The following is a 12,467-nucleotide window of genomic DNA, read 5'->3' on the forward strand; positions in this document are numbered from 1 at the left end:
TCCTCTGATTCATTTATTTCTCAGGTACTTTTGCTTTCTGTCACCTCATGTTCTCGTGACTATCACCTTTCTGGCTGCCCACATCTCACCTCCACGGTGCATTGAATACACACACACACACACACACACACACACACACACTGTGAGTACTGAACTGTGAGCTGCATGTCAATATTGTGATCATGGTCCCCTGGCTCTCTTTCTCCAGGGACTGACACCCCGCCCTGCTCTTCCCCTCCACCCAGACATCCATCCCCTTCTCTTCTACCACTAAGTTTTGTTTCATTTGAATACGAAACAAAACGACCCCAGGCTAGCTGTAACAACTTATCAGTATTTCTGTGCTAATGGGCCACATAGATGTTTCATTTCTGAGGTTAATTAATCTCTGCAAGGTCTGGTTTAAAGCTATCCAGCCTGGATATATTTATATTCAAAGTGTTGTAATATAATTAGATGTACTGCGTACAGCCAGTGATCTAATCTGCAATGTGCAAGGCACTGAACTTCAAAACATAATAATGTGGTATTGTCATAACAACTCGTGGAATTTTTGCGCCTATGATATTGACATACCAAAGTTTACAAGTGGCTTGAATCCCCTGCATCTTTTCCACAGCAGGCCTCGGTGTCGCCTGTTCCTCTTTTTGGGGCAGAAGTTGTGTGCTGCGTTGGATCATCTTCCTGGGCTCCTTCCTGTGTTTCCTGTCCAGAGACAGATCAGGCGGTCAGGGATCACTCTGGTCAGTGAGAGCAGCAACCAGAACTCAAACTGATGCAATTTTCTGCCGTCCCTTTACCCACTGACAGCGACACAGAGAGCCCAGGCTCCTGTCTACACTTTAAACCTAATCTAGACTTGTGATCACTTCAAATCTTCTGTATTTACTATGACCAATGTTGACATGTAGTTTACTTCTTCATTCTTTGCTTATTTGTTTATGGATGTGATCCATGCTTATTTGAAACATGATAAATGTTGGAAGCTGACATGTAAATAACTGTTAAATTAGTGAGGGTGTCATTCTAATGACAGAAAAAAAAATCACACAAACAGTAGCCACAAACACAACCTTTGGGCTTTCATTTGATCATATTTGGGAGGCTCTGAAGACTGATATTGTGTGTCTTGTGCTTTGTTTTGATTCCTTAAGTTTATGTTACATTATTCTGTTCTATAGTTGATTGTTGGTCAATTGGATCTAGTTAGGTTCTTTCTCTGTAAAGTCCTTTGAGACATGCCTTTGATGAAGGGCTATATAAATAAATGAACTTGAACTTGGAAGGTTAAATGTTAAAAACAGTGGGGAAATAATGGAATATTGCACTGACAGAAAGCAGCTCACAGGGACTATACAAGTTTCGAGAGTAGTAAATTCATAAAGAATGATAATAATAATAAAGTTTATTTGTATAGCACTTATCAAAAACAGAGTTACAAAGTGCTTCACATAAAAAGCAAAAGTAAAATCAGTATACAAGATAAAACACATGGTAAAACAAAGCTTGACATGAATTTAAAGTGCAATGAAAAATAAAATAATAGGGGAATAAAACACAATTAAGAAAACTCAAACTTTCGAAAGAAGAATGTTTTAAGAAGTGATTTAAAAGAAGATACTGATTTAGCAAGCCCGAGCTCCACAGGCAGGTCATTCCACAGCCGAGGGGCCCTGACAGCAACACGGTCACCCTTAGTCCTCAACCTGGAGTCAGGGACAGCCAGCAGGTTCCTGCCTGAGGACCTCAGGCTGAGCACTGGTTCGTAGGGGGATAGTAACTCTAAAATGTAATCAGGCCTTAAAAGTAATCAGTAAAACTTAAAATCAATCCTAAAACAGACAGACAAAATGTACAAATATAATACATTCAATGAAAATCCTACACAGGTTACAATAAAATTTCCCATCAAACAGCAAACTTCCTTCCCTCCTGTTTTACAGACATCTTGGCTAACACACCACAGGTATAAAAATGTGTGTGCATGTTAAAAGCATGTATTTTGCTCGTCAGGTAAAGACTGGGTTTAGAGCAGTCATACACTTAGCTGCTCATCCCGCCTGCTGTACAGTTACCTCTGAAGAAGACTCCCAGAGGGGCACAGTTGGGGACTTTGGTTCGAAGGACATGAACTGATACTGATTAGAGGATATGATCCTTGATCACTGGCTACCATGGTGTGTGTGTGTGTGTGTGTTTGTGTGTGGGTGGGTGGGTGCGTGGGTGTATATATGTGTGTGTGTGTATACAGTACATGTGTGGTTAGGTGGCTTTTTCCCTGTGTCCCAGGATGTGGGTTCCCTGTCCACCTGTCTCTCCACCGAAAGCGGTCTGAGCGCTCTCCCAGTTCCTCTCTGGATGCCTATTCTCATCTCACCCACGCTGGTGTTAAACCATCGTTCTCCCCAGAGACACTGCCAGCTCCTCAGCAACACTGGTTACAGGTTGCCTAACACAACCTATGCATGGCAAATCACAACTTTCCACCAGGGCATTTTTTGCATAGATTCTGTCTTCCTCACCTGGCACTACAGTACATGAAGTAGGCCTATTCAAAGACAATAACGTGTATGATAGAATAACAATGTCATGCAAATAAAAAGATTAGGTAAGAAATGCTGCAATAATATATTAAGCCATAAATCACCAAACTTTGCTATAAATCTTTGCCTAAGTATCTGTTACTATGTGGTGTAAACATGGTAAACGTTCACAGATCTGAACGTCTCTCCAATTAGAAGTTCTAATTGGGTATGTAACATCTAAATGTCAAATGTCTAACTGACACATCAAGCAGTGGATCTGTGGAACATGACAAGTTTAACTGGAGATGTGAGGTCAGTGCTGAGTCTGCAGCCAACTTCAGACACAGCTTGACATTTCATGAAAGAACTGAAGAGTCAGCAATACAGACAAATCAGGAAACAACAAAAAAGGAAAAAGAAATTCATTGAATCATATCAGGAAAAGCTTTCAATATAGTTATTCCTCTTTTTTGTTTTAATTTCCTTGAAGTGCTATTTTTTTGGTGAAACGAGCTGTTTCCCTGTACTGGTGGGTAACGCAACAGATATGTTATGGAACAGATGGGCAGTCATGGTTACGTATGGTGGCAACAGCAGTCCTGTATGTCGCTCGTCTCTAATGGTTTATTGTGGGAAGCCTCAGACGCCACAGAGTGGTGTTGCAACATGCAGAGAACCACACTGCAGACATGTTAGCAGAAAAAAGGGACTCCGTTTGCAGAAATGTACACAAGCATGTGCTGCCTTCTGCATTGCACTCTGCGGTCTCCTGAGAAACTCTCTGTTGTGACTGACGGGATTAATAGTCTTTGGTGAATGCCTTTGTCAAACATATCAGAAACACATTTTAAGTTTTCTTATAGTACATTTAATGCATGGTTACTGGGAAACCAGTGAGGTAGTTTCTCATAGAATTTTCACAATAGAATTCTCAAAGTCAGGTCACTGGTTGGTTAACAGACATGGAAATTGCTATATCTGCATAGGATTTAGCAATTTTCTTTTGCCTGATTGATTTACGGAGTCAGGGGTAAGGAAAATGGTTTAATTAACATGAAAATAACTTATGTTATAGCTTGTTGTGATATCAACATGGATGGTGGTTCCAAAAGACTTGGAAAATACTATTAAAAAGTAAATGCAATTTTACATAATGGTGTGTTTCTAGACTCATTCAAATTTAAAGCACTATACCAAAATTAATTTAATGTGATGCAGTGTAGTCTTAATATGCTTCAGAACTGACTGGGCAATTATATTTTACCATTACATCACATTCTTCCCGTTGAAAATGGGTCTCTGTCATTGTAAACAGTCAGACAGAACCGTAAAGAACCAAATCCAGATTGGCCTTACAGAATTATGAGATTCTATCTTTGTGTGTGCCATATTAAAAAAAAAAATCCTAGTTGTCCCAGGATTTTGATATTTTTAATTCAAAGCACCATGGGGTGCAGGCCTTGTTGAGCTATAAAGATAGATTCCATTACAGTTTTGCCAGCCAGATGTTGAAACTTTGATGCTCAATATATCAGAACTGCACTTTATCGACATAGAACCTTATACTTTCAAGCTCATAAATACTTACATTCTGCATAGGATTCAACAATTGTCTTTTGCCTGTCCCTGAAGATAGACTGTGAGGCACCATTTTAAATAAAGGCAATGATGACAATGGTATGTCTTTGATTTAGGGCTATCACTCCTGTGTCCATTGTCCTTGAGAACATCACACAAAGCCTTTGTGGTGTTTGATGCCTCTGCTGACATTAAGGAATACAGGGGTTAGGCTATATTAATCCAGAGTCAGACATATGCTATTGGGGGGTTTAGACTCAGTTTCCTGTGACAGTTTCTGAAGTAAGTTCCTGTTCTGTGGAACTTCAAGAGAACTCCCCCACAGACACACACACACACACACATACACACACGCGCGCACACAGACACAAACACGTACACACACACACACATTCCCACCTGCGCTTTTACCTAGTGAACCATTGATTACTTGTTCTAATTTGAGTGAGAGGTTTTATCCAGAGATGTCATCTGAGGAGCACATGACTTTGACGTGAAGATGTGTCAATCATTCTGTGATTGCTGGGTGAGTCATCACAGAATGAATTACAGTGTTTTGTTCATTACAGAAAACCCCTGACTCTAAACCCCCTGGCTCTACTTGTTCCATTTGATGGACAGTATATAAATATATTTGTATGTATTTTTTAGATTTAAATGGATTTTGGTAGTATATAAATGTATTTGGTTTGGATTTTGCACATATGTGTGGTGACATTTTATGTCTGACAGAATACAACCACAAAATGACCATTGAAAATCCTTGTTTTTAGTATTGGGGAACTGAGAGTGTTTGCATGCGTGTGTGTGTGTGTGTGTGTGTGTGTGTGTGTGTGTGTATGTGTGTGTACGTATATGTGCTTGCATATGCACTTCCCTGCAGGTACCACAGCCTCTGACCCAGTTTGAGGTGTCAGGTGTGAGATGGCAGGTTGAAATGTCTTTGTTATGTCAGTCCCTTGTTTTTCTCAGTGATCTTCTGTGTATTTGAGATGCAGTATAGCAGGGATGTCGTCCCTCAGTGAATCATCCAATTCGGCAGCAATTGGTCACCTCTCTTCCTGTCCTTTCTCCATTAATCTCTTACTCATATGCGGAGGATGTCCGAGAGTTTCCCTGCATGCCTTTAGGTACTCAAGATCCTTCTTTTGGTTTCATACAATGTTTTAGTTTCATCATTCCCAAGTCAAGTCAATGTGTTAAATAGCACTCATTTATAGTTAATGACAGTCTCGATAGTGGGAGAGTTCCTTATAAGCTGCAAGGGGAAATGCTGTCTCTGAAGACAGAAAAGAACGGTGCCTTTTTAATGAAAATGTCCTGATCAATTTCATAAGAAAACTTTATAATATAGAAACTGTGAAATCCCTATTTTCTATTGTACTTTAATGTACTTTTGTCTTTAACCTGTGCCCATAAGCTCAATTTAGCAGTGCCCAGTACAATCTTTGTAGTGTTTGTAATTATTCCACAATCAAAATTAAATAAAACAAACAACATGGTTTTATGAAGTAGAAATGTAGTTTATTAAAAAAATCTGACAGCGATGACAATAACAAGTAAAACACTGGGCGGTAATTATAGATAGTAAAACCTATCTGTAATGTATACCACCTTACGTTTGAAATACTAAGTATCTTTTATCAACTCTTATATAAAGATGTGTTTATTTACTCTACAGAATAGAAAAATATCAGGTAAAATGTTTGCCTATTTGGTGTGTTTATCCAAATGTCCATTTTACGTGTAAAAATCAATAACATATATAAGTTTAACATAAAATTCAGTTTTGAGAACTCAATCATTTGTAATAGTAGTCATATTACAAAATGTTTTACACATTCATTAGGAACACATTAGATTGTTTTTCACTGAAAATGAAAAAAGGACAGCAGATTTACAAAGGTAAAGTGGATGAATCTCTTGGATGAGTCACCTTACAAAACTATAGATATGTGTAATATATCACATTGAGTCCTATTGTATGTGCTACATTTTCTCTTGAGCTTGATGATAACTCTCCATTGTAACAATAACAAAGCGGAGGTTACACACCAGGGCCTGTATTAGCGCTGTACATAATACACAATGTTCAAAATATTAGGGGCATCTTCCAGATATTGAGTTGCAGCTCCTTTTACATCTCAATTGTCTCAAAGCTTTAAAATGAACTTGTGTCTTTATCTAGCTCTCCTCCTGTGTGATTGGTATAGATTTAATGAGGGAAATCAATAAGTGATAATGGCTGTTACCTGGATTCACTTCATCAGTGTACTTCATGTGCCCCCTAATATTTTGTACATTCAGTGTGCATGCTAAAGAGCTGCTGTCAGGTCTGTTAGGCAGTGATGGGCATGTTGTCCCTGTAGCAGGCTGTCCTCTGGGGGCCGCTGTAGCTGCACAGGTCCTGGTAGATGCGGGCCATCTGGTCGCTGGCCACCTCATCAGAGATGTCCAGGTTGGGGCTGTTGCTGTAAGGCTGGGGACGCCGCATGTTCACTGCCTCCAGCAGTTGCTGACAGTTCACAACTGTGATCTGCCATAGGGATGGAGGGAGAGGGGCAGACAGACAGAAAGAGACACTTTGGTCAACATACATATATCATCGGTCAAGTGTTTGTCAGCGGAAGTCTATTCATTTTTTTATATGGTTGAAATATTTGTATATTTAGTTCTTTTCTCCCTCAGAAAGGTATCATGACTCTAAATTACACATAAAGACACAAGAGTATTTATTTTGCTCTATCAGTTAACCACTAAAGATGATGATATTGCGGTAAGACACGTGTTAGTGATTTATGAATGTGATAACTTGACTGGTCTTACCTGGACAATGATGAGTTTGCTCTTGGCGCTGCTGAGGTCATGGAGCTCCTCTCCAAAGCACAGAGTCACAGTGGGGTCCGGGGCAGGGAACTGACCCTCCTGGTATAGCTGCAGAGCTGGGACATGCACAGTGGAACAGCTGTTTACTATGCAGAATACTAAAGCTTTACAAGTTACCAATCAGCAATCAGTATCTTGCCTTAAGTGTTTAGTACTCTATGTCTGCTGTGTGGATTTTAGAGCCTTTTGAGCTCTCAAAAGCTACGAATGAACATGGAGGCTCACCTTGAAGGAACCGCCCTGTGTCAAAAATCTTCACCACTGCGTCCCTCTCAAGCTTGCACGGCACGGGGCTGTACTGCGGGCCCACTTCCCCCAGCCCGCTCCAGAACACACGGCTCTGGCACAGCCTCTTGATGAAGATGCCCTCTCGATTGGCACGGACCAGCACGCCCCTCTCCAGGTGGCCGAGGAGCTTGCGTGTGACGTGGCGCTGGCGCTCGTACTCAATGAGCTCGGCGGGGGGGAAATGGACACTCTGCATGCTCTCTGAACTGTAGAGGGCGCCGCGCACCAGATGCTGCTGGCCCGGGGAGATCCGGCAGCCCTCAGGATGAGTAGCCAATGTGCTGTGCATCAGCTTCCCGCCATAGAAGAAGCTGATCATCATTTGGGAAAATGCTGGAAGAAAGAACACCTGGTAAGTTTCGTACCAGTTACTTTATATGTACATTTAATGGTAAATATACACCATATATTATAAGCCATTTGTTTCTTCATCATTAGTGCTAATTATGATACTCTACTGAATAATATCAATGGGTACCTGAATTGAAAGAGCCCGCTGGCAAGGGGTCTTGATGCAGTGGGAAGGCTGTGAATCACAGAGGAAAAGGGTGAATAAATGCCACTCTCATACTGTGGATGTTTCTGAGTGATTAAGAGCCCTCTGACCACACTGTCGTGTCATTATTTTGCCGCATCATCAGAAATAACGTTCTTCTGGCATGGTCTTACGAAGAAACAATCACCTTAGTCAGCAAAGTTCAACAGGATGTTAGTCAAATTTTCCATTGCAAAATTAAGCAGTCAAGCAAAGAACCTGTATTTAGCACCCACAACTGCAGGGTCATGTCATTGAGCTTTCCACTGCGGTTCTTTCTGAAGGCATTAATGCTCCGCTCTTGCAAAGAAGGAACTAACAGAGTCTTATTTGAGGACACAGAAATGCCCAGAAAGAAGGGCAACAACACAGACTGAAGTGTGAAAGTCTAAATTAAATCAGAGAAGAGTGTGTTATGTTAAAATGGGGAGGGAGGGGGTCTTACCACTGATGCTGCCCTGGGACCAATACTCTGGACTGGCCTGGATGCTACAGCCTTCCTCCTGCGAAGGGACAACAACAACAACAACAACGCAATGAGTCTTTTTATCACCTTCCACTGCAAACAGCTGTTCTCAGACAGCACAACACCTTTTGACACCCTTCCTGTGTTACATTATCAGAGTAATGGAGATACAGGGGGAGGGTGTGTACGCTCAATGAGACAGTGCAGCGTGGTGTGGAGGAAAAAAAAACCCACACAGAGAGTGAAAGGCAAAACAGACAAAGTGCATAGAGAAATAGACATTACAGATAGGAGAGAAAGAGACATACAAAACAAGGTTTATAAAAGGTTTTTAAAAAAGTAGCAGTCTCACCTCTTTAATGAGCTCCTCTATTTCTGCGGGGCTGCAGTCCATGTCAGTGTCACCAGAGCTGGTGGTAGCTGCCATGGCCATCGCTGTGCTTTTACCAACTAAAGGCAAAAGAACAGCACATTATTAGTTTATGTGGAGGTTACAAGAGGCAGTGGTTTTCTGCTGCACTCTCCCTCTAAAGCCCTCTCTGGACAGCATTGGTATTACCAAGGGAGGTCTGGTGTTTGGTGATTATTACCTCTGGGTCACAGGAATTCATCCACAACATGCATTAGACTGGCAATTTTATTAGTAATTTACTACATAACAATATCTATACACTATGTAAAATTTAAAGAAAATGTCATCAATCAATGCTGACTTTTCAAGACATCCATGGTTTGGTTGCAATGCCAAATAAGAATATTTGCTAGCAGCTGGATAATGGAGATAATGTGATAATTAACACACACCAAAAAACACAAACTCACTCTTCTGCTCTTCCTCAGGCACAATGCGGTAGACTTTATAGGGCTCAGAGATGTCTAGCTGCGACCTCTCTGTCACCTCCTCAAAGTCCGGGCTCTTGTTTAGGGCGCAGCGCAGCCTGGTCTTCCATGTTGCAGGCTCAGCCTTGTCCCCTTCCTTAAACTTGCCTTTAAACACGGCCCAGGCCTGCGGAAAGACAAAAACACAAACCCAGTGTTAAGGATGCTGTTGCACCCTGATCGAAAGCTTGATGCTTTTGTTCTAGTGAAAGTCAGTTGTGGTTTCAAGGGAAACATGAAACGGAATTTTTTTCCCCTAACTCTACATCTTTCCTTTGAAATAAAGAAAGCGAGTGAGTGAGTGAGTGAGTGAGTAAGTGAGTATGAAAGAAAGAAAGAAATAAAGAAAGTATTCATGTAAGAAAGAAAGAAAGAAAGAAAGAAAGAAAGAAATAAAGAAGGAAAGAAAAATAAAAATAAGGCTATTTTAGACTTTTCAGGTAGGCATTATCTGCAATTGAAGTCGGTACATTCTTTCTCTATACACTCTCCTTAAAAGTTGTATGCACTCAAAGCAATTGATGACACTAACATTAGATAAATGATAACTTTGATAACTTAGATGATAACACATCAACAACACCATGTTTGCTTGTCACTGGGCCACAAAAGAACCAGAGCTGGAAGAAGAGCTAGACTAAACCACCAAGACTTTTAATTTCATAATAAAGTCACTTATTATTTCTTGGAATGAAAGGCTCGCGCTTCAGGTTCTTTGGTAGAAAAACCAAATCCGTCTAATCTATCCATATAAGAGGGTCTTATCTAACCTTAAAAATGGATGCGTCTATTTCTTGGTTATAATCCTGCTTCCCGGCGTGTTTCCAAGGGATGCGGAACAGTGTGTGGCTGTCATCCTCCCACTGGAGTCCGGGGTACTGACCGCTGTGGATCTGCTCCATCAGCCACTGTTTCAGTCTGCGACCTCCCGTGTTCGACATCTTGAAGGACAAAACATGTTTCTGGATTATTCAAAAGTAACTAAAATTGGCGGGTTGTAATCCATAAATAATATAAATCCAAAAATGTGACTATTTGTGACTTTCAGCTCGGATCAAGGCACAATTAATAGCCTAAATTATATTGTAGCCTACATAACAAACATACACCCTTTTGTAAAGAACTTAGAAATAGAAAGAAAAAAGCAGTTCAAGAGTCATATAATCAAACATGCCGCTAAATATGAAACCTAAAGGCACTTACACTTTGATATGAAGTTCAGGTCTTGACCCCGGGTCGTGTCAACAACGTTTATCCTGAACGGCAGGTAGATGACGGCTCTTCTCAGATTTAATCAAGTGAGCTCTCATCCACTGAGACCTGACAAGTTTATTATCTCCCCTTATACTGAATGAAGCTTTGCTGGAAGAGGATTGGACAGCGGCATCTCATTCTGACCAATGAGTTGATTAAAGAGTCGCTAGACCCGCCCAATCCGGAAGAGTTGTTCTCCTAACCTCGGGCATTTACAAGAAATCGCCTGACAGAAGTTATGGCTGTAGAAATTGCTGCCCACGCCAAGCTGTGCAGACGTCTAGCATTGAATAACCCCGGCAGCCACCGGTAGCGTTATGGCGCGGGGGATTTCTCCGCTCCAGATGAAGGCAATGCGCAATTTCCACGCTTACCTAAGCACTGTGTACAAACCTGTCATGCAGGTAGTGCTTCTCAACCATTTTCATATCAAGGACCCCTAATTTAGTTGACATTAGAGCCACGGACTCCCATTTGATGAGATTTTGTCTCTCAGACCCAAATCTGAGAATATTTTTTATTGTTGGATATGATTTTGTCCAGAATTTCGTGATTATCTGTATTGTAGGTAGAGAGATAACAGTGGATCTACGATCAAAATAATCATTCTTCTTTAATTGTGTTAACTTCTTGTAAATTATATAATGGTGAGGTTTAACAATTCATCAGTTTGCTGCGGACCCCCTGGAACCCCCTCAAGGACCCCTGGTGGTCCCTGTTTTAGATGATGTGTCAAATCATGAACGAATGTCAGTTTGTGTAACAAAATCATACAACCCCAAAGGAAAGATCACTTTAATATTGCCATATCATAGTTCATGGTATTTTCTATCCGCAGTGGTATTATAACATTCCTATAATATTCCTATAGTTTTGCTGTGATATAGGCTATGTAGGCCTATAGTTTCAATCTATTATAATCTACAATCTATTAAATAATCAATGTAGGCTATCAATAGCATTACTGTTTCTGCAAGGGACCTGAACACAAGTTGAACAGTTCACGAGTTCCTATAATGTCCACATCTCACAAGCAACTCATTTCACAAATATCCAAGAAGCTCATTCTATTCTATTCTATTTTATTAACTATGCAATAGTGTAATAATTTAACAGGTTGGAGAAAGTCCCTTTTTATTTCACTTCTATTTGCGTACAGAATTACTTCCTGTTAAAAATGTCTATAGTCAACCTAAATCTCTGTCCTCCCTTCTCCCCCAGCTCTCTGGACGTCCTGCCTAGTGAGGCATTACATGAACATGCATACACCTGACCTGACCTCACACACTTAAGCAATAACTACTTAACCAAGGGGTCAAAATATGTAATTAAACTGAATTTGAATAAATATAAGGAAATAGCAGCTATTTTTCAAGCCAATGACTGGAGACACTCCGACTGGTATTAAGTCAAAACTGAGATTTATGTTCATCAGTAAATAGAAAAACATTTTAAACACACTTGACAAGAAAAAGTGCATCAAAGTCAAAAAATGTTTTTATTCCCTTAATTTTAATAGTCCCGGATATTGGGGGTTCATATTATCTTTGTTGTGGGTGTTTTTTTTTATCTAACCAAGTCTTCATAGCAAACTCAAAAGTCCCATCAGTCTTGACACCTTGTCTTGATGTGACACAAAATCTGTCACAGCACAGGACAAAATCATACATACATACATAGGATTTTGGAATCCCATTTATGGACAGAGACGTTTGCAGTGTGGAAAAATTATGAATAGTGACATTTATATGGAATCAATTACAGCAATAATAACAATTAAACTTATTGTTTTCATAATGTGAGTGTTGTGAAGCCCTTTGAGACTGTAATTGTGATTAAGAGCTGTACAAATAAACCTGACTTGACGATCTCTTGCCAATACATAAGAAATAATTCTTATGTAATCTGTAGTCTGAATGAAATTCTATTTTAACTTCACTTTTACATCTTACTGGCCATTTCATCTGCAGTATTTCCTTGGAAATGGCTTCTCCTGTGACCCAAATTATATTGTTGCATATGATGTAGAAATAAATGTCTTATTGATGGTTATACT

General features: G+C 40.2%; 1 protein-coding gene across 1 annotated transcript; it reads right to left on the reverse strand.

The window, feature by feature from the left end:
* Positions 1-5,663: 5,663 nt before the first annotated feature.
* Positions 5,664-10,490, reverse strand: irf8 (interferon regulatory factor 8). The gene is made up of 9 exons (XM_071907971.2): positions 10,361-10,490; positions 9,928-10,098; positions 9,101-9,284; positions 8,631-8,728; positions 8,258-8,315; positions 7,756-7,803; positions 7,215-7,610; positions 6,930-7,045; positions 5,664-6,639 (listed from the first exon to the last, which is right to left on the reverse strand). Exons 2-9 carry the CDS (start codon positions 10,096-10,098, stop codon positions 6,442-6,444), a joined length of 1,269 nt encoding a protein of 422 aa, XP_071764072.1. The 5' UTR covers positions 10,361-10,490; the 3' UTR covers positions 5,664-6,441.
* Positions 10,491-12,467: the final 1,977 nt, after the last annotated feature.

Source organism: Centroberyx gerrardi, chromosome 1 (assembly GCF_048128805.1).
Source record: "Centroberyx gerrardi isolate f3 chromosome 1, fCenGer3.hap1.cur.20231027, whole genome shotgun sequence".
Lineage (NCBI taxonomy): Eukaryota > Metazoa > Chordata > Actinopteri > Beryciformes > Berycidae > Centroberyx > Centroberyx gerrardi.